A 27950-nucleotide genomic window follows, 5' to 3' on the forward strand; every position below is an offset into this window, starting at 1 on the left:
CTGACATTATAAAGTACTGAAGTTTCCATTTTACAGTCTTTAGGAATAATTATCCAATGTTACAGCCAATATCTGTAACACTGCTATGGACAAAAGTCGATGGTGATTGAGTCCTTGTCTGTATTTGGCAACCCTATGTACTATAGACTAAATATCACCTCTTGCATAGGCCTAAATAGGTAGGAATATATGCTGTACTAAGGTTATTTTAGGAAAAAATATATTAAAAATGTATTTTAGTGGCTACAGATTCCTCCGTAAAAATAACAATAAGGGCTTTATTTTGAAGGTACTGACAGGAAGTAACGCTTTGTTATTCAGTCGGCTTGACGCTAGTGTAAAAAGCCTGGTGCGCCAGTGCGCAACGCCAGGCTGGAGGGAGGCAGCTGTTGCCATTATATTAAGGACCAGCCTAGATAGATAAACCGAGGAAAAACAGCTCCGTTACTCTCGCTGAAAATGACTATGTCGATACCATCATAAACACACGAAACACAGCATAGAATTAAAAAAAAAAAGTAAAATCAATGGTACAGAAAAGTAGTATGTCCAGGACGCCTTCGACCTCAACCCAGGAGATCCAAATGGACATGTTCGACCATCATCCACACACGCAGGTAAGACAGCGTAAAACAAATGGAGGAAAATCAAATATTATCGACAGAAGAACGGAAACACTCTGTACAGACCGACGCTAATTGCGGGAACGGGCTATTTTGACAATAACCGAGCGTGTTTGACTTCGTAAGCTTAACAGGTTGTTCCACAATTAAAGTGATTTACCGTGCGGAGTCTAAAATGCTGTTTCTCTAGTGTACGCGGCACTGATTTAAGCGTGAATTCCCATCCATGTGATAATTAATTCTGAGAGGAAGAAGCAGGAATTGATTGAATAATTTCGTCTCGTAGGTAGAGCGCGCTTCAAGTCTGGCGTTTTACAGGTTGTAGTCTCTGCCTCCTGTGGTTTGGGATGTGTTATTTCATCCATGGCCTGCGTCTAACCCGTAATTGGATTGCTTTTAATAATTCGCCAGCGTGCAGGTAACCACATTATGTGGAGATGTGATGTAAGGGTTGTCTATATGCTGTCTGCTACCGGGTGCTTAACGAGGAGAAAACCACGCCTTGGTGTAACTAATATGTAATTAACAAATCGGATGAATATTCATCTTTTTAAATTTTGATCTGCCCAGCTGGAGGACAGTCTAACCAATCTAATGTGAAATAGCTTAATGGATGGTTTCTAAGTTTTCATACTTGGCATGAGCAGAAATTGTAAAGTAATACGCTTATCTAATATTTCCAGTCTTATATCCACCAAAATTGTCATGAAATTTGTTACAGTAAATATAGCCAGACACATTTCCAAAAACCACACACACTTCTATGCCACTTGGTGTATTGAATACCCTATATTGAATAGTTATGTTATTCCTTTCCTACACAAAATGTTAGCCCAAAACTTTGGACAGTGTAACTTTTTCACAGATGCAAATAGCTTTTTGGAAGTGCTATGATGTGGCTGGACTTGTGGGCAAGATTAGTCATAATAATTTAAATGGGAGGAATACAAAATGATGAGAATGTCCAGAACAAACACGCCCACACTGAGCTCCATCATTGTCTTTTTCCAGAGAAAAAAAATCACCACACCACCACAGACAGCAGCATAAAACAACCCAGAGCCTAAACCCATGCCAAGTATACATCCTGCTCTCTCTCCTTTTTACTCCCACTCCTCCCATCCCCTTCTCATCTATTTCCTCCCCTCCTCAATCCACCATATTCCCTCTGCCTTTGTATCCACTTTGCTTTGAATGTCCCACTGTCTATTTTTCTCTCTCTATCTCACCTCTTCCTGTCTGTTTTTAGCAATCAGATCTCTATCCGTTTGTGTGGCGGTGGTGAGAAACAGATGGACCCCCTCCTTGTGCCAGGCAGCAGGGAATGGGTTTGTGTGTGGCACCTCTGATCAATTAGATATAAAGTTCATGCAGACCTGCAGCGGGTCACGCTGGCATATGTATTTATAACTCAGCTGTGGGGAGACAAGCAGGGAACCGCATTTCTAATATCCTGGAGTCCTGGATCTACTAACCCCCCCCACCACCCCGCCTCCCTCCACCCCCATCCCAATACACAGCAGAATAAGTGAATTGTGGCCAGAGAATGCTGAACTGATCCGAATCAGGGCCGGGGCGGGGAGGGGGGGAAGGGGAGGGAGAGAGGGACGGAGGGGACGTTTGCTTAGATTAAAGATTGTGTTTGTCGACTGGCAGAGACAGCGGAGCAGTGTTGAACTCTGGGAGAGTAGAATATTACATGGAAGGTTCTGGCTGGAGTAGACTGTGGTTTGCATTACGTTACAGTGATGTTGTCGCCTCCCCTTCCCCCCCGCACCCTCACTTCCCACCCTCGCACTCTCCCTCCCCACCCCACCCCACCCCGCTCACACCAGACCCTCTTTAATTATACACTTAACCTCTGAGGTTGTTTACCAACAGGAAGCCTCCCCTCCCTACTTCCTCTGGCATTTCCCTGCCCTTTGCTGTCGGGAACTCGCCCCATCACGGCTCCGCTGAGGAGACCCCCACCCCACCCCATAGACACACACACATCCACCCGCCCACCCAGTCACACATACACACACACGCTCTTTCCCCCCCCCGCCCAAACTCAATTGTGAACTTGTCACAGAGCCGAAGTTTGTTGATGGAAAAATAAATGCAATGCTGTAATTCTTCCGTCGCCCTTCACTAGCTCATCTTCATCAGAATCTTTATTTAATTCACAGACACAAAATGATCAAAACATCACAGTACGCCACAGTAATCATTAACAGCCACGATGCTGCTTGGGCAACATGTCTGAGGCAGCGTAGATGGAACAGTTTTGCCAACAGCGATGACCATCAGTATGTTTTATCACCATACTTATGGGTTACTTTCCCTTAACCCACTATGCTCTCCACAATAAACCTTGGGCTTGTCACATTTGCAAATTCCCATCTAATTCCCAGGTTTGCCCATTTCCATTTGCCACCCACAAAAATGTTCTTATTTATCATCACCTTTCGTTCAACTTTTACATCTAAGACAGGAAGGATAATTCAGCTACTTGCAGGAGTTTGTAAGACCGTGACAGTGTGATTCAACTGTTAACTTGTAGGGTGTATCACAGTTTGCTTGCTGTGCGACCTCCTGCCCTGTATGCACCCCATCAACAGCAGTAAATCAAGCATGACACACAAGGCTAGTGGCATTACTTTTGAACCGCAGGACGTCGAAATGAATTCAAACGAATTCGTGAACACAGTCTTTGGGAACGAGTGTCTGATATTGTGGGGGGGGTTTCCGTAAACGCTGGAGAGGTCGTACATCTGAAGGCCTTGTCCTGTCCCGTCTCAGACGACGATGACCATGATAAGAAATACTGTTTACAGCTACAGGTAGAGGGAGATCACTGCTGTTGGGTAGTTAACTAGCAGTGGATTTTTCCTGCTGATCAAAGCATAGCCATGAGATACACAGACACTGTCGACATGTTTGAAGTTTTAAGTGGGCTAGTAGTGTGCAGCTGACTGATAAAGTTCACTGTTGACTCAGGTGTACATACATGTGTGTGTGAGTGTGTGTGTGTGTGGGAGGCGGGGGTGTCGGTTTGCTCGGAGCAGGTGTGTGGGAGAACATTGGTGGATGTTCTTGTTTCTTACAGCGTGTACGAAAGAGAAAAAACAGGTCAGAGGGCGAAAGCTGTCCGATGTGTTTTTGATCAAGTGGAGAGATTACACGCATGAAGATTCAAGCGTTAGAGCTGATCATGCATGCTCATGTTTGGTGCAGCACAACACGGTAGACAGAAAAGCAGGGGGCATCCGGATTTGAACCGGAGACCTCTTGATCTGCAGTCAAATGCTCTACCACTGAGCTATACCCCCTGTGAGGTAACATGCGGGGAAGTGTCACACGTGTGCTGGGTGTGTCAAGTCGAGTCAACTCTTTATTCTCCCCGAGGGGAAATTTTGTTTTGTTTGCAGCAATGGTAAAAAATTCACGACAATAACCACACAGCAGTCGACATATATGACGAGACTTTCAAGAGTGTGTGACGTGTTTTAACTGTGACATCAACCTGCTAAGGGACAACAGATGGAAAGTAGCCTGGTGGGGCTAAACCTGGCATATTTGGTTTTAAATGTTAATTAATATGCACTGTTCCTATTGAATAAATAAATAATAAGAAGAGAGAAGCCTCCACAGGACGTCAAGTAGCCTTGTACATCCCACCAGCACTAATATAATGCAATATTAGTTCTAAAAACAAGGTCACATTAACACATTAACATATGTTTGGTCACATTTACATACTGTATGTTTCTGTGCCTTGTTTTGTAACCATTATCGTGACCAAGCAGTTCCTTGTGTTTTTTTTTTTTTACACACTGGAGGAACACAGGCAGTCTAAGCCACCGGGGCTCTTGATTGCCAACAAATGCGATTAGTCGGCATTGTGTAGCCATGGCGATGCGGACAGGGTGGGCCCGTAATGCAATGTGCGGCCTCTGCCCAACCCGGATAGGCCATTTGCCAGGGGTCTGCCAATCAGATTACAGGGTCCCAGTTTACATCAGGACATGAATAATGACCAGTAATGAAGGCTGTGCATGGCGAGACTGGAATGAGACCAGGACACGATTTCTCTGGTTAACTCCCTCTCCAATCTGGGAGTCGGGCTGCTACATCGCTGGCTGTTCCCTCTTATCTGCCTGTCTGATCATGTTCAGAGGCTCTCACAAATGGTAAACCAAATGTTAACGGTTGTCATGCTCCCAAAGACTAACAACAACGGTTTCTAAGAAGCATATCAAGATGTATTCGGGGATCTCTAAGGTGAAAGCAATCATACGTCTAACTTTTTTTATGTTTTTCTCTTTTCTTCCAAATCCTCTTGACCTCCCCTCCCCTCCCCTCCCCTCCCAAATCCTCCTTTTTTTAGGGAAAGTATGCCAAGAGGAAGAGCCGATTTAAGCGCTCAGATGGAAGCACCTCCTCTGACACCACCTCCAACAGCTTCGTCCGACAGGTAACATTTTAGCCTTAATCCTTCGCTCAGAGCACCCGCTGCTGATGAAAAGCTAATCCGGGTGCTAGACTAAAGGCCCCCAACTTTCTTCTTGTTTTATTTTGTGAAGAATCGTATGAAAGTTTAAGGGAGTTTAAACGAAAGCTTTAAATGCTGGGAATTCAGTAGCTCCTGATCTGTTTTATCTTCTCACAGATTCTGTTTAATTTTTCCCCATCGCTTTTATTGTTTCCCCCTGGATTGAGATTTTTAAAGAATTTATCTTTACCTTTAAAAAAATGTATTGTTTACTTGTATGGTTTGTCAAATGATTATTGACAAGCATAAGACCTAACACAATTTTTTGGTGAACCTGGCCTTAAAGTGAATTTTCTAGGCAACTAAATCCTCCTATCTGCCTTAGAAACTAACAAAATGTTGAGTAAAGTGAGTAAATGATAGGGGGAGAGTTAGTTTCGTTTAGGAAAAGAATAATAGATACTCACTATATGGACACTATTCAGCACCAAATCATCCCTTAAATCTGGGTTTTACAACATTTTTCATATTGCAGTGTATCTGTCACATACAACACAATACAACCCAGAACATTTACACCCAGAACATTAGACATTTTGCCAATCCACATACCACTGACCCACTGTACAGTTATAATGCTTCACTTTTACCAGCCCAAACTTTAGCAGTTATATAGTTCTAATCAAAAAAGTTCCTCATTTTTCAGAAAAATGCTACTTCATAATATTTGAGTGTATATTACTGTATGTAGGTCTAAATCATATGTTAATCCTTGCGTATATATATATATATATATGCTCTTCATCCTTAAATCAGTGAACTCATCTTCACTGGATTCAAACACCAAAGCAAGTCTAACATGTGATGACATGATCCACTTAATACTGAAGTGTTTGGTTCCTGGAAGTAAAGCCCAGCTGGATCTTTTTTTCTGCATCATTACTAGAATTCAGAGTAAAATCCTCAACACAAATATAGGGTTGAGGGAAGAATACACAAAATTAGGGTCACATGGGAAAGGTCACTTCCAAGAGCCAATACAGCTATGTTCAAATGAATGATATGAGGTTTGTTATTCTAACAAGGCCTAATAATACATGCACAAAAAACCACTGTCAAATTTGGTTTAAAATCCCTGACACCCATAAGGTAAACTGAGCTGAGGGCAGAATTAAATGGGTGTCGGTTGCCCCAATGTTTGCACTTTTATTTTCACAGTCAATTTTCCCCCTAGTTTATTTGTTATTTTTCATATATTACCGCTCGCTGTTCTTTGCCTGTTTTATCCACTGTGACTGTGAAAACCAATACCGTCTTCAAATATGCACTGTGTTTTTAATACACCCACCTAGCTTCTTCATCTCCTTGTCTTTCTCTCTTCACCTTCATGTGTCACACAGCCCACTTAGTGTATCTCGCACACTGATGCGGCTTTGATACGCATCACCAGTGACAACAGTGAACCCCCTATGCCTACGCCTATACATAGCTTCAACGTCACATCGCGGACGTTTCCATGCAGAGTTGGAGCTGAGTTAGATGGAGAAACAGTGGTGAAGCGTCTCTCTAGCAGGGATTCCCCCCCGGGCTCACATGGTGATTATCAGCTTCCTGGTTTCTTGCCCCTGGTGTTGGGCTTAGACCCCCAGACTTTCTAGCTTTGTCAGGATGAGCTGATGGGGACCTATCAGCAGGAGAGATTCATTTCCCTGCTGAGAATGGGTCAAAAAAAGTCTCTCTTTACCAGACAGGAACATTTCCTTCCTGGGGGGAGTTCATGGGGGCGGGTTAAGTCGCCGCACGCTCCTGACCCGAGCAGCAGTCCTTGTCTGGACATGACATTTTTCAAAGCCACACCGTGTCACGGCTAAATGAGGCCCCACCTTTTCCGTCTGACCTCTTCATTTGTGAGAGGAAATGATTTGCCCCGCGCCGAATGACATTTACCTGCTCGGTACCGGTGTCGCTCTAAAAAAGAAAACACTCCCCTCGCTGTCGGCGAACAGAGGGAGCTGAGCTCTCCTGTGGATTCGAAAGGTTAGCTGCATCCTCGCCCGCACACACACTGCCCTCCCCACCGCCTCATCCTTCATTAACTCCGTGTCTGCTCCACTTGGCATGGTGAAGGACCACGTGCACCGGGCCTGCAGGTTAGGCAGCAGCAGTAGCACAGGGATTCATAATCACTCACACTGTATGAGGAACTCATTACCCGTAGTAAGGATGATTTAACACTTCCTGAGATAAATAGGCTCCCATGTCTCATGCTACTGCACCGCATTTCACTCATCCGGGCTGCCGCTGGAAGAAGTTGGGTTTTTAAACAGTCTAAATGCTTTACATCGCACACATACGGACTGTGTGACTCTGCCATTTAATATATGAGTCTGTAACTACAAACACACCCATATTAGGACTGAAAAACCTGAGTGCTAAATTACCTAATGCTCAAACATAGGCTTTATTTACATCAAAGAAATATGCTGGCACTCCATAGGTAATTGTACATGTAGCTTATGTTTGCCTCCCCTTGTACAACTCAAAGAACAGCCCTGTATAGGCTTTATAGTCTCACACACACCTACGCAAGCACACGCTCTCACACACACACACACACGCACACACAAATACATAAGAACCACAATCAACCAACGGTGGAGCTGGTTGGTACACTCAGCCTGGTTTCCATGGCAACCGGGCCACTGAATCTCCCTCTGTGTGCAGGCACAGTGGGATGGAGAGACGAGATGGGTCTGTGTTTGTGCGCTTGTGCGTGTGTCTGTGTGTGTTTCTCTCTGTGTGTGTGAGTGTGTGTGTGTGTGTGTGTATGGATGCAACCTACGTGCTTGTGCAGTGTTCATTTGTGTGAGGGCTTGAACAGAACCACAGTCCGTCTTCAGGTGTGCAAAGACAGGCAGGACTCTCATACTGCTGTTTTGTAAGATAGGCAACATGTCCTCTGTTGTTCCGGGAGCATGCGGTGAGGTTGTCATTAAATAAAACTCAATTTGATGGCAGCTGGGATTTTTATTTCCAAATTTCTGTTCCATCTCTTTGGAAATGAAAATTGAAACCATTTTATGAGTAGTCTGTTGTGTGCTATGTCATCAACAGCCCATAACTACATGTTTTCATAGCAGGATAGATCACAAGCAGACACACACACACACACCATGATAATATAACATCACATGAGGGGGTTGGGCAAGAGGAGCACATAACATCAGATCCATTAAAACTGTTTTTGCAATCAGTCCAACAATCACTGATGCCCTGTAGCCATACTGCTACAGTGAGCAGGGATGCGCTGTTCCCCAACAGACAGTCAGTGACCATAATCACTCTGATGCCAAATGAATGAAATCCTAGGCAGCTATTACACTGACAAGATCCATCTTGCATTTAATAAACCGTGAAATCTGCCCCGCTCATCCAACTTAGAAGAAAACCATCCACCAATTTGCTGCTTCTCTTTGAGTGGCATCAAGTCCATTTTCTTTCACATGGCTCTTTAGCCATGATAATTTCTTGCCAATTTGGCAATAAAGAGAGAAATCCTGCTGCCATATGTGAAGGGTTTCCATTTGGAGAGCGGGGTGGTGAGGGGGTATAATCAGTCCTCCTGTCAGTCCTGGCATTTGAATCCCAGTAAAACACCAGTTGCTGCTGTGGCTGGCTGCACAAGGAGCTGTTCAGGCCAACTGGTGGGTTTGTCACCAGCTCTCTTCACCCTCCCCAACTGACTGTGTATCATCAGCTAGCAACACAGGAGAGGAAGAGCCTCCAGCTCCGTAGCCATGGAGAAGCTCCCGCCACCGAGTCAGAGGTCGCCCTCTAGTGGACAGATCAGACCTCCAGCCGCCCCTCTCTCCCTGCAGATCTCCACCTTCAGCCTGGTGCCATTTTAACACTGCTGGCAGGTCACAGTGAATAGGTATAAGTGTGAATCACTGTGGCTCACACTTACCAAGTTCAAGATTCAATTTTATTTGTCCCAATGACATCATGATCGACAAACATTTATATATAATAACTCCTGTCTGATATGAGCAAGATATCGTGAGGTATTGCTTTGCTGAGGTGGGATATATAAGAACTCAAATAAAAACATGATTAAGTTATTAGTAGCTGACTGTCTTGGACTAAATCTAACACCTAGTTGGTATCAGAATGAATCACCCGATGGATTTTGAAAGGTAACTGTTCAGCAGAGATACTTCAGAGGCCTAAGTGCTGATTGCCACCAAGTGTTTGGTCTTATAGATCTTTGTGCTTCATGTCCTTGTGTCACTGCTGTTGCACTGACCCACTGACGCCCGCGCCTTCTCTCTGTTGCCCCTCCTATATTATCCCCTTGTCTGATACCCTTTTCCGGATGGACAAGGGGTTAGAGAGAGAGAGAGAGAGACAGACAGACAGAGAGAGAGAGAGAGAGAGAGCAGGACAGAGGGTGGGAGGGATGAAGGAAAGGGGGGGTTTCCCTGGGCACTGCCCCAGCCCCTCTCCCACGTCAGTCGGGGCATTGAATGGCTGACGGCTGCATACCGAGCCTCCTTCTGGGTCTCGCTGTGTTCACGTCCCTGTTTCTGTCCGGCCAGGGCTAAATATAATTCCCCAGTTTGCAAATGTAGCACAAGTCCTGCAACCCGACCCCCGGCCAGCTCCAGCTCCCTCGCTCGCTCACTCGCTCGCTCTCCCTTCCTCTACACAAGGTTCAGGTTCTTCAGGGGTGGGGGGTTTGTGTGTGTGTGTGTGTGTGTGAAGGGGTTGGGGGTTAGGAGAGCGCTCTCCTATTTTCACACACTTGTACTCTTCTCTGGCTCTCTCTCTTGTCACACACACACACATCACATACACATACACACACACACATACACACGTATTCTTGTGTCACACTTGCACACAGAGAGGCACACGCACAAATACTCACACTAGTCGTCACTTTTCTCTCTCACGCACATACAGTCATACATACACACATAACCCCCGGCTGTGTGGACTGTGGCTTTGCCCCCCTGGTTTGCCGTGGTGTGGCGAGCGTGGCAAACGAGGTATGGATATGACCGAGAGGATTCACAGGCCCGTCATGGTAAGAAGGATCTGGATAAACCTACCAGCTTTACAGTTTTGCCGTGTCTGTCCAGAGAGAGAGGGCTGAACTTGAAGAAGAGTGTGTTGGAGTTTCTGTGTGTGTGTGTGTGTGTGTGTGTATCTGTGAGCCTGTGGGTGAATGGACTATAGAAAGTTGGGTGGATAGTTTTGACTCAGATGTGACAGGAAAGCGTAATTTGCCGTCCGTGTTGTGACAGCGCCGTATCTCCTCGTCTTGGGCTTTCTTTGATCCCCCTCTTTTGACTGCGTTGAGCGATTCCATTTTGGGCTGGGCCACAGCTGCTGGAAAGGCGCTGTGTTTTTAATTAGACTTCCAGTCCCACTGGTCGCCTCTTACTGCTATGTGAGCTGCCTGCCCGGCCGCCCCAGCACCATGGCCATTTCAGGGGGCTTGTCTTTCTCCGCGGGCCCCCTGGTTCTAGACGGGCCTGGGCCGGATCGAGACTTGGCCTGTTATTCTAAATGACACAGTGGGACTCAAGGATTTCATATGAGCATCCAGCATAAATACACTGGTTAACAAAGAGTTTCCAATTACTACACCGCTTCACAGTTTTGTGTCTGATGTTGATTGTTTGGTCGTTCTGTTTGCAGTTTCCATGTTTTTGTGTTGCTGGATTGTATGTAAAATTTTTCCCCAGAAAATAATTAATCAAGGACTTGCTATTGCTAAAACTTGGGTCCCTTCTCCGCTTGTTTGTGGATCTGGGTATTTCCAGTTAGTTCTGTCCATGACTCATGCTTTCTAGTTATCCCTCAGCACTTCAGGGCCTTTTGAGACCGGCTTCCCGGCGTTACTGTGGCCGTCCAGCTGGTTGCCATGACACTGCTGTGACAGAGCCGAGCAATATGGCCATTTACAGCCACCGGCCACGACGATGAGGCAGGGAATCTTTCTTTTACGGCTCCTCACTTTACATCTGCCTTTTATCTCTTCTGCAAACAGTTTTCCTTATCTTCCCCTTTTGCCTGTTCCTTACCTGCCTTTTGATCGTTCGCTGAGCTAATCTCTCTTACGGCGCTGGATGTGATGTGAATGCACAGTGGAACTGAGACCTGAGTGCTAATGCATTCTGATTGGCTCTCAGCTGTCTGAGATGCTGAGATGCTGTGAGATGTTTGATGACTGGGGCCTCAGAGATAAAGCAAATGGGAGGAGGTACACTGCTTTTCTCTTGATTACAGTCAGTGTGATATTAGGCAATTGATAATAGATATTTAGTTGTCTAGATTAACTTCCCAAAAGTGGTGCATTGACATCATCCGAGCCTGAGACATGTTTAGATATTTTTACCTACAGTATATAATTATCAGGACAGGAGTTAGCAGTGTGAGCGCTCAGATAATAATCACATAGTCATACATTGTGAAGTTTGACACTGCCTGCTGCGATGTTCATGCAGGTAGCGGATCAGATCCTTCAACCTCCCCTCTATCGTCAGGACAGGAAGACGAAGGGGCGACGACTTCTTGTATTTCATATGAAAATATAAGAAAGGGGGAACGGAATTGAAACGAGTCAAATGTTGGCCCATTCGATATGCGCATAATATAAGCTTTCAGTGGTACGCTTACCCATGATGATGGAAATGTTCTTTCCAAATGAGGATCTGCATTCCTGCGTCCAACTACTCCTTTTTTTTTTTTCCAACCTCCTTTTCCAGTGAAACCATTTGCAAGGGCGCCATTGCATCAGAAGAAACAGCATTAACGCATTTCCTTGCTGCAGGGCAACTCTTTTCAACCCTCATTATTCAAAGCACTTGTCTCTCGCCGTCCCGCCCTCGATCCTTATTTCATGCTTCCTCTCTTTCTCTCTCTCTTTCTGTTTCCCTCTTTTTTTCCAATCTATTCAATATCAAAGCTAAGGAGGTGTAAATTCATCACGGTGGCAGCCACTTTGTAGAAAATGGAGGGAGCAGGAGAAACCCAGTCTGCTCATTTTCGTGATAATTATTGAGTCTCACCTCTCACACCTCTGCTTGTGTTTTTACGATTTCTTTGTTTTCTGTTGTTGGGCTGCCGAGAATAGTTTGGATTTTGCCAAATAAATGTAAAGTTGTAGCTCTTCAGTGGTCGGTTTATGTAGTCTTGTTAGTGCACGCATGGGTATTTACCTCCTAAGAAAAGTCCCTCAAGCCATAATATCTTGTTTTGATGTAGTTTTGAGCATAGTGTCATGTTATTTTCCCTGCCTATTGACCAGGCTGTGGCCTCAGAGCGGCAATAAGCATAATGCGAGAAAATAGTTCATTGATCACCTGTTGAAAAGCTGTTATTAAATTTCCCTGGCGACGATTTTCCTTCAGGGCACACAGTGTTTTATTTACTATTGATTCGTATATCTTCTGTCTATCTCCTTGAGCCTTCCTGATGTAACTCTCTCTCTCTCTCTGGTTCACTGTAACAAGCTGCGGAGATGGTTACTATGACACTGCTGGGGGTTTCTGCTCCTGCCCCGCCAATAGGAAAGCAGCTCTGCCATCAGGTGGCCTGTAGCTATTTTGAACGGGAGCTGTATGTGAAGTGAAGCAAGCAACTAAATTAGAGACACAACCTATTGACAGGGAGAAGAAGAGGGGGGAATGAAGGAGAGTGGCACGCTGTCTCAGAAAAGAAAAGGTGGAGGAAGGATTTGTCTGATTGCTCATTCACTCTTTATCAATGCGCTTGTGCTGAAGTGTTTCAGGGGAGGAAGAGTTAGGAAGGACTATTGATCAGTTCCTCTTTTGTCTCTACCCTCTTCCACCTGTACTATTTTTTTCATAAAGTATTGACTTACGTTTTATTTTTGTGTGTGTGTGTGTGTCTCTGTCCTTCTCTGGCTCTTCTTTCGCTGCCTCTTTGTTTTTCCGTGGTTGTGTTGCTTGACGTGAACCGACTGGGTGAGTGACTCAGAGACACTCTCGCAAGCATTTGTCCACACAAACACACACACACACACACACACGCACAGACACACACAGAGTCATCGCCCATCCCTCCCCCTCTCACTCGCTCTACATTTTGCTGCACCACAGACCTGTTGTAGCTAGGGAGTTGGTCCCAGGTTATTTCAGACATCATTTCAGCTGATTTTCTCTTAGACAAGATTCCTGCGGCTTTCCCATCAAGGTTTATTAACCTTTTCTTAATCGGCGCTCCATGTTGGGATGCACCTGTATGGTTTAGAAGATGACTCAGAGCTGGTAAGTGGGGGATGGCTGTTATTATCCTCATTAAACGCTGCATGCCACTCACAGTATCATTGCTCCTACTTTAGTGAGATGCGGGCGTACCGCTGTGAGTGTTTGAGTTGTAAACGAAACAGGAAGTGGGGATGGTTTGCAGATGCCCGAGGACCCTGTCTAACCATTGCCGTGGCAACGGGGAGTGTCTGCGTTTGGTCTGTTGTTGCCAAGCCACAGAGCGCCTTGATACGACAGGTGGCTGAGCTAGAATCAACATTTATGTTTGTCATTTCATTTTAGATCGTACAGAGACACATGGTCAGTAATCAAATGCGTAGAGGATCATTAATCACACATAAATGCACGTGCAAACACACACATACACGCAAACACACGCAAACACACCGCACAGATGTCTCACTCCTCCACACACAACCAGTATTTGAGTCTGGGTATATTTAGCCCCTCAAGTCCAGTCTGGTCTCTTTCTGTTTGAGCAGAGATGAGAGATGAGCTACACTCTCTCACCCCAGGTCCCTGCTAGGTGTTTGTGTTTGAGGAATGGGGGAACCAAAGACTTTCTCGGAGTTTCTTTTCATCGCTTCTTAGATTTCCCATGGTTCTGTAAAATAAGCGATATTAACCTACAATGTAAACAATACGAGTGAGAAGCCAGAAACGACTACATGGAGATTTTTTGCTTGTGTGCGTTCTCTGTATTGTGTTTGTCTGCACGTGTTCACAAGCTGCTTACTTTCTAGCAGGGTTTTTTTTTTTTTTAATTTTTATCGTCATTACATATGGTGTATGTCATCTTTGCGCATTCTCACCTCTATTTTAAAAACCCACAGCTAATGACTCACTTCTCCTGCCTGGCACATTCAGCTGTCCGCATTCTTGTCAGCACCTCCTACAAAGCGCCAGGCAGCCTGTCACCTCAAAACCAGCAAGAAGAGAACAAGCGGGATTGTTATATAAATTGAACACTCAAACACTTCAGAACTTCAGGCCGCCTCCCTCACTGCGGCGTTCAGCCATACAGCGCAGTGGGCCGGCGCCGCAGGCTCGCTGGAGGCCAGGGTTTTTATTGTGTGGTATGGGTGGTTGGGCTAGGGTCAGCCAAAGAGGGTCAGGTTACCGAGCATGAGTGGTGGAAGCGTTGGAAACCGTAGCCACTTCATGAGAAATTTATATCCCCGCTAATATTATAAACGGTCCTCCAGCCATTTTTTTTCTCTCTCTCTCTCTCTCTCTCTCGCTCTCTCTCTTTCTTTCTCTCCTTCCCTCATTGACGCACCCACACACTGAACCTGTTATGCCGCTGCATGCGAAAAACATCAAACACCTCGACCTTAGTGGAAACGTCTGGCTGCTGTTGTGCATCCTCTTCCGACTCAAATTACATTGACCTGCTATCGGTGTGTGATTGTCTGTGTCATTTTTAGGAGTCAGCTTGCACAGGGCGAGGCGGCCAATCCCCCTTTTGTGTTCATGGAGGTTATTTTTCTCAGGCCACTCTTGACATTATTACCACAGGATGTTACTGTTGTATTGTAAAGGCAGAGCCACACTACAATTTTTCTAAAAAAAAACCAAAAAACGAGAGGGATGGAAAAAATGGGTTTAGACAACAGACTCTCAGTGAGTTATTACACACAGACACCTTGGCAGTCCAATCATTTTTTCCCCCTCACCTCGGTGCCACAGTGGGCCGGTGTGTGTAATGTGTATCAGATGAAACCTGTGAATTCACTTGGACTATTCCTGTCTTTCTTACCCCTCACCGGTGAGGAGGGTTGAGGTTTTGGGGAGGCTGGGGCTCCTTCCTCCTGACCAGCGTGTAAACTCAGTGTTTCTGTGCACCTCAGGGCTCTGCAGACTCCTACACTAGCCGGCCGTCGGACTCAGACGTGTCCCTGGAGGAGGATCCAGAGGCTCTGAGGAAGGAGGCCGACAGACAGGCCCTCGCCACGCTCGAGAAAGCAAAGGTCAGAGGTCGACTGCTGCACCCCTGTCCCTGATATTCATACACAGCAGCACTTTAAGAGTCATTATTGTTGCATAATCTTCACATTAGTGTTCTGACATTGCTAAAACTCATCAAATATCATCAGTGTTATGCAGCAGCATTATATGGACTCTGGGTTCTCTTCATAACATAAAAAGCATTTCACCTTTTAGCTAAGACTCCAGTGTCAGGACAGCAGCTCAGTCAGTTTTTGGAGAGCCGTTCTCTGCATACTAACATCTGTCTTGCCCATCACTGCTCCAGACCAAACCTGTGGCATTTGCTGTGCGGACAAATGTGGGCTACAACTCCGGCCCCAACGATGACGTCCCTGTGCAGGGCATGGCCATATCCTTCGAAGCCAAAGACTTCTTGCACATCAAAGAGGTTCGGACTTCCATTGAGCTCTTTTCCATAAACACAGTCTGCAAATAGTGTTAGGCATTATATTGTGGCACCGTGATAACATAAAATCCCATAGTGTAAAGTATTTAATTTGTGTATGGTTGATGTGGCCATGAGACAAAAAGGCACTGGTTGCCTGGGCGATAGTGATCTGTATGAGCAGGGAAAGGCCAGTGTATTGGTTATTGATGCCTGGCTGTCTGTGCCTGTGCTGCTGTATGCAGAAGTACAATAATGACTGGTGGATTGGGCGTCTGGTGAAGGAGGGCTGTGAGGTGGGCTTCATCCCCAGCCCCGTCAAACTGGAGAACACCCGTCTGCTGCAGGAGCAGAGGATGAGACAGAACCGACTCAGCTCCAGGTAACGGGACTGACCTTGCAGCTATCAGCAGCACACTACAACCAAGCAGTATACTACAAAAACAAGACTGGGCAAGCCTAGTTCAGCCGGCCCGCGAATGCAGCCTGTGGGGAACATTGTCTGTCAGGAACTGAAACATGACTTTCTGTCCATAAATGGTACTGGACCCTCATTTCATGTACACTACCAGTCAAACGTTTGGACACACCACATTTTTCTTTATTTGTACTATTGTCCACATTTTAGAATGAATACATCAAAATGATTAAATAACACAAATGGAATTATGCAGTGACCAGAAAAGCGTTAAGTCAAAACTATCTTATATTTTAGATTCTTTAAAGTAGCCGCCCTTTGCCTTGATGGAAAGACAAAGGCTTTGGAAAGAAATTCATTTCTAGGCATCAACTTCACTATTTGTATTTGTTCAAAATGGCTTTAAGATAATGAAAAACATTCCATCAGGTGTGTTGCTGTGGGTCAAGTGTGATTCAGGTTTGACCAGTGTATAGTATACTGCTGATATATTTTTTAATCTATCAGCATCACTTCATCACCAGGGACAAAGTTAAATGTCAGCAAATAAATAGACAAAACAGCAGTGAGTCCCCATATTCTACCATGCAGAATACATACTGTGTACAAGGTATTTTGAAGCTGCCATATCGTCTTTCTCCTACTCAGCAGTGACATGTGGCTGTGTTTCCCCTCACAGTAAATCTGGAGGAAGCTCCAGTCTGGACGTTGCCACGGGAACCCGCAGGCCCACCCCACCTGGCACAGGTGAGGTCACGGGGTCACCTTTTCAGCTGGTGACTGCGTGCGTGCGTGTGTGTGTGTGTGTATGTGTGCATATTTGAGTGAGCGACACAGAGAGAGAAAGAGAGAGATGAGACAGGCCCGGGTGCCTGATATTTAGATGTAGATTTTAATTGGCTAGTTAGTCAGGCATGATGATGAATCACGGCGCGTCTCAGTGGGTGTTGCTGTGAAGTGAGAGAGGTCTTAGGAGTCTGTCATTAGCAAACAGGACAGGACTGAAATAGAGGTGAGAATGGACTGCACTCATTAAACCTGATAAGTATGTCTGGCTTGTGTGTGCAGCACTGGGATGACACAGTGCTGCAGCTCAATATGCAGAGACAGCAGGACGGAGGGAAGTGCAAACTGGGAAAAAAAAGAAGAAAATAATCAAGACTGATTGATATTTAGGGTTTCCTGACAGGGCATTACTTAAAATAGTAGCCACTGAACTGAACTGAATGTGGAGCAGATCATATATAATAGATACTTGCGGTATCTAGTCCACACTGGCCTGTCTAAACCACCGAAATCCTGCGTGGCTGATCTGACTTAAACCAAGACAGTGCGAACACCCGCTACCCCCCGCCCCCCTCCCCCCCATGCCTACTTTACCCACATCACCAACAACAACAACCCTTGCCACACACTTCGATTCCCTCCCCAGCTACACAACCCCTCCCTCTCAACACCTTTCCCCTCTTCTCTTTCTCACTTTCATCCCGCCTCTCCTCTCCTCTCCTCTGCCCCAGCCAGGCTCTCCCACCTCTGGTTTTGTCGCCGCTCTTTCTATGTCGCTCTCTCTGGCGCTCCGAATTCACACTCTCTCCTCCACCGTTCATGTTATAAACCCCTACATCTGTTTTCTTGCTTCATGATAATCAAACGCATTCTTTTATTTCAAATCTCTCGTCACTGTTACTTCCAGTTGAAATCACCTTTTTTCAGATCTCAGTGTATGCCTTGTTCTCTCTGTGCCATCTCTTGCAATTTCCTCCCATGCCTTTTTCCGGATGCATCTCACATGCCTTCCTCTATTTACTCTTTCCCCTTTACTTTCCTCTTTTTTTCCCTCTCATCCTCTTTCACCTCTTTCTTCCTCTCTCTCTCCCTTCTCTGTGTTTTTTGCTCTCCTCTTGTCCCTCTCTCCGTGCACCGCCCCGCCCCTCCCCTCCCCCCCCCTCAGCTCACGTGGACATGTCCACAGTGGCCTTTGACGTTGACCCCCTCGACCTGGACGCTGAGGAGCCCCCTGAGTCCCAGGGTGACCCTCGCTCCCCCAAGGGCACGTCAGGCAGCGTAACGTCCCCTCAGGCCAACGCCCACCGACTGCCCTTCTTTAAGAAGGTAACGCTAGGGGCCCAGGACACTGCTTAACCTCGCCAGCCTCCCTCTCCCTAACCCCATCTATTCCCTCTACTCCTCTGAGATGTGGTCAGGTCTCATCCCCTCCGCCCCCCCCCTCCCCACTTCCTTCGTCTACTCACCCCTTCTCCCCCCCCACCCCACCCCTCCGTCTCCGACTAACCGCTCACAACTGACCCGTCCCCGCTGCTGGTTCCTGAATCTAACACTGATTGGCCCCTCAGGCTCCGGTCACGATGGTAACGCTGAGATATGTTTGGATGTTTGTTTCTGTGCTTGTCAACTGGGAGAGGCGTTGAGCTAACTGATTCGCTCTGAAATGGCTGCTGCTGTATTTATCAGTCTGAATCTTCCAAATGAAGCTGCGGTGGATTCAGACAGTATGGTCTCTGTTTTAATCAATAAACAACTCCTCTCCCAATCCTCCCCCCCCCTAATCCTAGCCTGTCAATAACAAAATGTGCTCTTGTGTTTTGTGCTTTTTTGTCTGTTTTGCTCTTTCTCTCGTCGGGCTTTTGTGTGCGGAATGATACTGTAGGTGGCCCAGCTAAACAGAAACAGAAGTCGGTGAGTGTGGTTTGTTCTCTAACGAGACTAACCTCTAACCTTTCAACTTTTTACTCTGTCTCCTCCTCTCCTGTGTTGCTTTGTCTTCCATTTTTCTTCTCTCGTGGTAACTTGTGCTCATACTATAAAGGGAAGGGTAAAAGATCCGTGCTTCCAAGTGCTCCACAACATTAGTTTTGACGCAAAACAATCACAGAATCATTTGTAGTTTCTACTGTAAATCAAGGATGACGCCTCTGTCACCTCCCCAGTGCTTATGACACAGCTGTCAGTGTGCAGGTGCGGACCCGTCCCAGACCCTGTTACACTCAGTGCAACAGTAATGCACACTGACATGCTTTCATTTCCATTTATGACGGCTGATTTGAGCGACAGTAGCCTACTATCAGCTCTTTTTTATGCTTTTCAGCACAATTTGAATCACACAACAAGGCATAAGGCTGCGGAGCAAAGACGCGTTATCTCTGGAGTACACCATCGCCCCTGCTATTGACCACATTAAACTGTGCACTGTGCTAATGTTATTCAAAACGAGTGAGCACTATGGCTATGTACACGGCTCCAGCGCTGCCCCTTCAGAGACGAGGGCCATTTGGAAACTTTTAAAATATGTATTTTTAGATTCTGTGAATACAAATGAGTCGAAATGAGCTTCCCTTGGCCGGCTTTATGTAATGTAATGTAGTGGAGCGGGGCTCTCCAGCCCTATCTCCTGCTTGAAGAGCTGCACAGCACACAGAGGAGGGGGCGTGCTTGGAATACAGATCTAAAAAAAACTCATCCCATTTCCCCGTTGTCAGAGTAAAGGACATGTGACTGTTTTCACCCTATTCTCACTACAAAACAGACTGTTTCAAAAGAGGACAGATGCTTATGGGGCCCTTATAGATGAATCATGCCTTTCATGATTCACAATGTGCTATTCATATACGTCTAAAGTTTATGTGCTAGAATGTGGATTGATTGTGTGTGGGCGTTTTGCATAAGACTCCATGTCAGTTGCACATTTTTCCATTTTCAGTGTGAATGGCTTACGCACCGCTGTGGCAGAGACGATCAGTGCATTGATCATATCAGAAGAGCTGTTTATTTTTGATTTTTAACATAAATGGGCAAATTGGGGATGACAGAAGTCTTTGTTTGAATATAAGGTTGAGGCATAAACATTTTAAAAGTCCTGTACTGTTCAGCAATTCACTTACTGGCCTGCAAGTAACAAGTTCACAATTCCCCTCATGTGCTAATGCACAACAAGAAGAAACAGGTTTTAAGTGTGAAGTTATATTGGACCAGCAGCACAGTCACAAGAAGTCTCCTGCTCTGGCATCTAGTTTAATTATGGACAGTTTAATTATGTCAGGCCGCAGACTCAGAAATTGAAACGAGCGCTTTCAGTGAGAAATTGATCTCTGCTTGGGAACATTCATAAGCAGTCAATAAAACAAATGGACTCCAATGTCTGAAACTCACCATATATCATTCTGATTGCTCACAGGAACAGGAGGGGAGGGGGGGTCGAGGGAGAGAGGGCTTTTGTGTTGAGTTAATGTTGATTTATGTATGAGTGTATTTCTGTGACTGTAGATCATATTTCAGAGACTGTGTGAGCTTCGTGCGTGTGTGTGAGTGTGTAGCGGGTGCGTGTGTGTGCTCAGACACGGCACAGCAACTTGCCTCACCCCAGTCTTGGTGCTGTCCTCCCTGGTGCAGATGGAGCATGTCCCCCCCTACGACGTGGTTCCTTCCATGAGACCCATCATTCTAGTAGGGCCCTCACTCAAAGGCTACGAGGTGAGGCGTTTTGCAAGTCAAATGAGCAAAACGGCTTTGTCAAATCACTTGTTTTATGGCTCATTTCGCCTGTTAGTTGTCTAATGTCCGATGTTCTGTCTTCTAGGTGACGGACATGATGCAGAAGGCGCTCTTTGACTTTCTGAAACACAAGTTTGAGGGCAGGTGAGTATGAGGCGAGCTACCGGCCACAGCCGTATAACGTACACACTATTACAACAGGTATCTACTTCTACATGTATACCAACCCAGTACGGACTGGTGCGCCATCACTGTTTCAGGATATCCATCACACGGGTGACAGCGGACATCTCCCTGGCCAAACGTTCAGTCCTCAACAACCCCAGCAAACACACCATCATCGAGCGCTCCAGCACCCGCTCCAGCCTGGGTAAGACAACATACAGATACTTTAATACTCCATAAACCACAACAGACAACAGCACACTGCCAAACTGGCCACTCTGCCATCAGGACATTATGTTTAGTTATTTGGTTGGATGGTAAAGAAACTGTACAGTGTAGTGAGGCACCGTGCAACACAATGGTAGAGATCAATTGTTGCTTATCATCCATTTGACTATCTTTCGCTATCTGTGTTTCACGTCAATGTGGTTTGTGTTACCTGCGTTTTGTTTCTCTTGTATAAGGACAGTAACTCTCAAAGAACTGGAAAGAGTAAAACGTGTCATCATGATGGTTCAGGATCTGAAGCCTTGGAAATGATAGAAAAGCAGATAAACCAATATTTTGTTATTTGAATTGCTTTGGATCCTTATGGTAACAGCGGTGGTATTTAGTGTTTCCTTTTGGAATGAAAGGAATCCAAAGGCTACTTGGATTTTCTCGGCTTCTGCGCCACAAAATGACAATTTTGTGATTCCCTACAAGCTGACATACGTTCCTGTTCAAGGCCATAGAGTTGGACAGACCATGTAGGAGGCTGTGTACTTCATCCACAGGACTGAAGGTGTCAAGTGTTTTCCCTTATGTACCTGCTCTACCTGACTGTCTGAGTCTGATCTGGCCTCTTCTCTCTCTCTTCATCCTGTCTTTTCTGCCCTTCACCCGCCCATCCCTCCTCGCCCCCCCCCCCTCGCTTCCTCCACTCTCTTTTGATTCAGACGTACTGGGTACGTATGCTCTCCTTCCTACAGGAAAACAATGAAGCCCCTCTCCACCCTCCCTTCCCCCCTTTCTCTCGCTACATTCATCATCTGTTCATACATCATTTGTCTGCCTGTCTGCTTGCCTGTCAGTTTCTCTGTTCCTCACACTTTTGTATGACAGCCTGTAGCCCTTTAACAAAAAAAGAAAAACAAAAACCAGAACAGGAACGCCGACCGTGGGAGGGCAGCAGGGCGGCTGGTAGCTGCTCTGTGTCTGTCGTCTGTGGTTGAAGAGAAATGCGATAGGGTGCTTGGGGGGCACAACTGTGACCGGGGATGAGCACACAGGGGAAGCTGATACTCTCCACATTGCCCTCACCCCACATGCTTTGACCCAGAATCCCCCTCCCTGTACTGTACGTGTGCGATCATACCGAAGAGCTCGAAGCTGGGCCTTGGCCTCATAAACTCCCTTTGGTACAGCTTTTATACACCTCTGGCAAATCCAAATTTGCAAAAGTTGAAGTTTTGGAGAGGTTAATAGAAGCCTTCCTCGGTATTTCTTTATGTCAGTTAAAGTTCATGTTTCTTATCACTCTGCGGAGTGTTTCCCTGTTTCGCCTCCAGGTTTAATTCCCTTCCCTTCAGGCCTCTGGAGGCTGCCAAAACGCCTGCAGCCCTGGTCCCTCTGCAGATTGCCTTGCCCCTGTTATCTCTCGCTGCTGCTGGGTTGGCAGCACACATTTTGAAGGCGCTGAAGTTTGACCAGGCAGGCGAGGCGCATTCTGGTTCTTGCTTTTTAATCTCTGTCCTTACACGTCAACAGGCTGATAAAAGGGGGAATCGTACTCTAAATGCTAAATAACAGGCTCTTATAGGCTGCTGTTGAGGAACAATGAAAACAAAATGCCCAAGCAGTCCACTTGAGTGGTTCACCTAATAGAATAATTACTGCTATGCCTGGTACAGTAGCTCTAACAAAAACTAATGTTCCACTTCATCCGTTTGATGAGGAGTTGTTGTTGTTTTTTTTTGTTTACATGGTGAGAAATTGTGTCCTTAAGTTATTCCAAGTGCCACAGGCATCTCATTCTGAAGTGCCTCCTTCCTTTGAGCAACAGACATCCCGAGTATATCAGGAAATCCTAAATGTTGGGAAGTGGCAATAGAATGAGAATGCTACGCTGCTCCATTTAGCTTTGCATAAATGGAACTTCAACTGTGATGGGGTCTGATTCATACGCTTGGAACCGTTTTATTTTAATAAAATTCGACATGCATGACACAAGTACTAACATGCCAGCTGTGCACTTGTGTAGGCAAACTGAAGGAAGTATGACTGACAAATGCTAATCTCCTCCACTCAAAAAAATAAATTACATAATCGCTTCACTCACTGCCTTGCTGTATTTACGTATTTTATCTCTGTCCCGGGCCTTCAGCGGAGGTGCAGAGTGAGATTGAGCGTATCTTTGAGCTGGCCCGCACCCTGCAGCTGGTTGCCCTGGACGCAGACACCATCAACCACCCCTCCCAGCTGGCCAAGACCTCCCTGGCCCCCATCATTGTCTACATCAAAATAGCCTCACCTAAGGTATGGCAACAGCTGACTGGACATTTCTGGATTCCTTCATTTCACCACATTTCTACAGCGTGCAACTGTGTAACAGGACCGGCACATTTGTAAGGAAGTTTCAGTAGACATGCAGTGTTGTTGTCTCTCCCCAGGTGCTCCAGAGGCTCATCAAGTCCAGGGGGAAGTCCCAGGCCAAACACCTGAATGTGCAGATGGTGGCAGCAGACAAGTTGGCTCAGTGCCCTCCTGTGAGTTTCCCTTTGTGACCCTCGGGTCTGCGATAAAAGCACTTGCAGAGTTCGTAGAGTTTCTGCTGAAGGACAAACAGTCATTCATTCTGCCCTGTGTGTGTGTGTGTAGGAGCTGTTTGACATCATCCTGGATGAGAACCAGCTGGAGGACGCCTGTGAGCATCTCGCCGACTACCTGGAGGCCTACTGGAAGGCCACACACCCCCCGAGCAGCAACCCGCCCAACCCCCTGCTCAACCGCACCATGGCCACCGCCGCCCTGGCCGCCTCCCCAGAGCCCGTCTCCAACCTGCAGGTACAGGTGCTCACCTCCCTGCGCCGAAATCTGGATCTGTGGCCCGGCCTGGACGGGCCTGTCGCCAATGAGGGGAAAGTGGAGGAGCACGCTCTCTAAAGGCCAGCGGAGGGGGAGGGACGTGTCCGGCAACTGGACCCCAACCCCAACCCAAACCCAAACCCCAACCCAAACCCAGAATCCCGCTCTCCAGATACGCACTGCCCCTCTCCCTCCCCCTTACCTTGAAGGAAGAGCGTTCAAATCAAGTTTCCCTCATTCAGACATGCTGTATATAGAAACACAACACACATGCAGGTGGGGAGGTTAGAATATGGGGGAGGCTTTATACTGGGTCTATCAAAACGGATCCCAGGAGCACATTCACCCACACACACAAACACACACACGCACACAAACACACACATGCACACACCTATGCAGGCATTGGCACACGCGCATGAACTAAATAAGATCTAAGTTCCCACACATGAAAAGCCAGTTTGATAAAACACCCACACATAAAGGGCAGAAAGCTCTGTTTGAGAAACCAACCCCTCTACAAATGGCACAGTCTGTATCTTAAAGCAACATATACTAAACAAACAAAACCATTCAGAGTTTATATGGACAAGCCACTTCTTCAAGCCAGCACTTCTTCCACTGCAGTGGGAGAACTGTGAGAATAGCAGAGCTCAAATCACTTTGGACTTATGGAATAACCCATAAGGCACCTCTGCCCCCGGAGCAGTGAAAATGGCATCCTCTGCCCCCGCCCTGCCCCCTTGTGCTCCATGGCCTCCTTTTTCCAGCACTTTTTATTTTCTGGGAGGCAGAATCCAGTTTGCTGTCCTCCTCCGTGTTGCCATGGTACCGCCCCTGAAAGCAGCAAGTCATGTCCGCCTCTTCAAACAGAAAGGCTTAGTTTAGTGGAGGCTGCTACTAACAGTTTGTCCAGTTTAATCTATTCACATTTTATAAGAATTTGAACGGCAAAATGCTAAACCATCTGTGCCTCTACTCCAAGTTACTATTGGCTACCAGTTATATCCAGGATCAATCATGATCAGTGCCATATTGTGAGATATTTAAATGTCATTTTGATTTCCTTTTTAGCATTTTTCATTGAGATATTAATTTTGGTGGCAACAGAAATAATCTACATAAGGACAGATGCCTCAAATTTGCATCTATTGCCATTTCTTGATTAAAAAGAAGGAAATATATTCAGCTTTGTGAGTCAGTCTAGACGCTTAGCATCATGTGGTGTGGATTTTATCAGAGCTGCTGAGTTAATTACACTAATAACTGGTAACAGTAGTGATCTTTCTGCACTTTTTCTGCCATGCCGTCAATGAGCCAGTAGATGGCACTGTTGGCTTTAATAGATAGGATAGAGTTTAGTCTGCTTGCTGAATAACTGCTTGGGTGTGTTTCTTCCTAATGCAGTTAGGTGAAGTGATTTTAGAGCATCGAATTAGCAGAACTTCTAATCTTAATATATTTGTATGGAAGTGGAGTGAGAGTGTGAGTGTGTGTGTGTGTGTGTGTGTGTGTGTGTGTATGTATGTTGTGTGCATTTAATTTTTGAGTTAATATGTGTGTGCATTGTGGCATGTAAAGTGATGTCACTCATGAATGGTAATGCTTTCAGTGCAAGGCCTTTCAGCTGGAACATCACAGTCTGTGATATTGTGGTGGTTTGATATCAAAGTGAATGTTGCACCTAATCCTAGTGTGTATGTCCTGCCTCATCCTAACCCTGGTGACTAACCACTCACAGCCTGGTTTTGCTCTACTGTTTGTGTCTCTGCATGGTTGCTGTGTGGCATGGCTGCGGCTCGCTGCAGGGGCCGTACCTGGGGGAGCAGAAGCGGGAAGGGCCTCTGACAGAGTGCGGCGGGAGCGGCAGCCTCCACGACTATCCCACGGACCTGGGAGGGAAGCCTCAGCAGCAGCAGCAGACGTACCTGCGCTCTTCTCGCGGCCAGTTACGGGGCGGCAGCGGGCGGGGCCTGTCACGGCAAGACACCTTCGACTCCGAGACGCAGGGCAGCCGGGACTCGGCCTACACCGAGGCCGGCGACTCCTGCATGGACATTGAGACCGACCCGTACGAAGAGCCCGAGCCCTACCGAGGGGGCGGGGGCAGCCGCCTCCACCTGGCCCAGCACCACGGCCGCCAGGCGTCCTGGGAAGACGAGGGGGCCGAGCCGGACCAGGAGAACCTGAACCACCCGCCGATGCCGAGCCAGACGCAGCCACATGGACGTGCCAAGCTGAGGGAGCGGTACTGCCAGGACCCCGCGGATACAGGGGCCAACATGGGCCGCAACAAGAACCAGGACGACTGGGGGAGGGACGTCTACATCCGCTAAACACACGTCACACCATAGAGGCAAGGAAGTTACTGAACAGACTGAGGGGCGGAGGGGAGGGAGGGGAGGGAGGGGTGGAGGCCTGGGTGTGGGTTTAAAAGGAACTGAAGCGTGGGTTTGGGGCCATGCCAATCAGGCTAACAAATCAATCTGTTTACATCCCAGTACAATGTAAAGAAGTACATCAACTGCCAGATGCCATCCTCATCGAGTTATTCTAGCAATTCAATTTATTTATGTTTAGAAGAAAAATGATATTGGTCTGTTATAGGTCTTTCTTTTTTTGTTGTTTTCCTATGTTAATACTGCATGAATATCATGGAATCCTACTGACAGCACGAGGACAGTAATTGTTATGATTGTGAATCTATGATTGTGATCCGTACGACTCAATCTCTCCTTCAAAATGTAGAATGTGAAGGCTGGTAGAGCTGTAGTCTGTCATGTCTGTCCTCTGCAGTCTTAAACAGGGTCTTATGTCACCGTCCCCATGTACAGTGTCAGGGTTTTTCTCTTTCTTTCTCTCTCTCTCTCTCTCTCTCTTTCTCTCTCTTACCTTACTCTCGCTCACTCTCTTGGATTCCTGGGTTTCTTCCCTTTTTTCGGGATCCAGAGGGTACGAGTCTCTCTCGCCTCCACTCTCTTATCACCCAGACCTTAAAAAGCTGGTGGAGAAGTTGCCATAAATTTTAACACGGGGGAAATTTATTGACATTGTTTTACTCAAGTCACCTCGATGTATTTAACAACACAGAACAACACGCCCCAAAGATACTCACCTCTTCCCTGACCTGGTTCGGCCATCGTACCTCACTGTCTGACCCCCCCCCGTCCTCCCATTCTGTCTCCTGCTGTTCGTGGGTGCTGTGGGTGCAGTGTTCAAACGCGGTGCGGGTTAAAAGCATCGGTCGTTACTAGTCGTGGTGTGAATGAAGCGTCCTGCCTTAGTCTCTCACACCCTGAACACCCTTACTTCAAGAAAACTCCAATCACAAGTGCCGGAATGTCTCGCCAAGCCATGTCCACCATCGCCGCGGTGGGATGTCTTAACTCTCGTCACACTTGTTTTCATACCATATCTGTGTGTCTCTGTGTCTGTCGGCCACTCTGCACTGTGGCCCATGCTGCCGCTCCAGCACGTCGTTCATCTCATTTTCTTTGCACCAGCTGTGTCGTCTGTTTTTCAGGGCTAATGGTTATATAAAAAGTAGTTTTGTGTGGTAAATCACTCCCGACTTCCACCCAAACAGCTAGCTTGTCTAATATTAAATACCACTTCTTCTATTCTTGATTTCTGACTGAATTAGTGTTGTTTTTTCCTGTGGACATTTGCATTTTGTTTTTTGTTTCTTTTTTTTTATTTTCAGTTCTTGTGAGGTAGTGAGAGGAGTATCAAGTGGGGCGGGGGGATAGGTGCAACCTTGGTCTTTACTCAGTTATCTAAATGGAGAATCCATGAATGTCTTTGGCGGGCTACTTTTGGCCCGCCCCTGTCTTCAGTTGAATAAATGAATATTAAATAATGATCAGTAAATAATGTTATTGTTGCGTTATCGCAATTGTTAAAAATATGAAATAACATGTATCATTGGTGCCTGATTGTAGCTACATTTTGCTTTTTCTGCCTTTCATTTTTAATCTGTGGATAAATTCGTATTTTAATTAAAAATTTAATCAGAAAA

General features: G+C 46.3%; 1 protein-coding gene and 1 non-coding gene across 4 annotated transcripts; one reads left to right on the top strand and one right to left on the bottom strand.

The window, feature by feature from the left end:
- Positions 1-403: 403 nt before the first annotated feature.
- Positions 404-27950, top strand: cacnb1 (calcium channel, voltage-dependent, beta 1 subunit). Of its 3 annotated transcripts, none has more exons than XM_071909273.2 (14): positions 404-617; positions 4996-5082; positions 15251-15370; positions 15655-15777; positions 16020-16156; positions 16872-16939; positions 18144-18304; positions 20600-20680; positions 20787-20845; positions 20962-21071; positions 23232-23383; positions 23518-23613; positions 23726-23911; positions 25741-27950. In XM_071909273.2, exons 1-14 carry the CDS (start codon positions 528-530, stop codon positions 26266-26268), a joined length of 1998 nt encoding a protein of 665 aa, XP_071765374.2. In that variant the 5' UTR covers positions 404-527; the 3' UTR covers positions 26269-27950. The 3 variants fall into 3 exon arrangements, with proteins under 3 accessions (XP_071765374.2, XP_071765372.1, XP_078140593.1); XM_071909271.2 differs by lacking the exon at positions 18144-18304 and adding an exon at positions 18861-18889; XM_078284467.1 differs by lacking the exons at positions 404-617; positions 18144-18304 and adding exons at positions 4846-4889; positions 18861-18889.
- On the bottom strand, positions 3866-3937 carry trnac-gca (transfer RNA cysteine (anticodon GCA)). The gene has a single exon. It is a non-coding gene; the product is annotated as a tRNA-Cys (tRNA).

This window comes from Centroberyx gerrardi, chromosome 7, assembly GCF_048128805.1.
Source record: "Centroberyx gerrardi isolate f3 chromosome 7, fCenGer3.hap1.cur.20231027, whole genome shotgun sequence".
Taxonomy (NCBI): Eukaryota; Metazoa; Chordata; class Actinopteri; order Beryciformes; family Berycidae; genus Centroberyx; species Centroberyx gerrardi.

Excerpts from the sequence above, each read along its gene's own strand:
- cacnb1 (XM_071909273.2), top strand. The coding sequence starts at position 528 with ATGGTACAGAAAAGTAGTATGTCCAGGACGCCTTCGACCTCAACCCAG. Across the intron at positions 20,846-20,961 it reads AAACACAAGTTTGAGGGCAG|GATATCCATCACACGGGTGA; the intron begins GTGAGTATGAGG and ends TCACTGTTTCAG. Across the intron at positions 23,614-23,725 it reads AGTTGGCTCAGTGCCCTCCT|GAGCTGTTTGACATCATCCT; the intron begins GTGAGTTTCCCT and ends GTGTGTGTGTAG.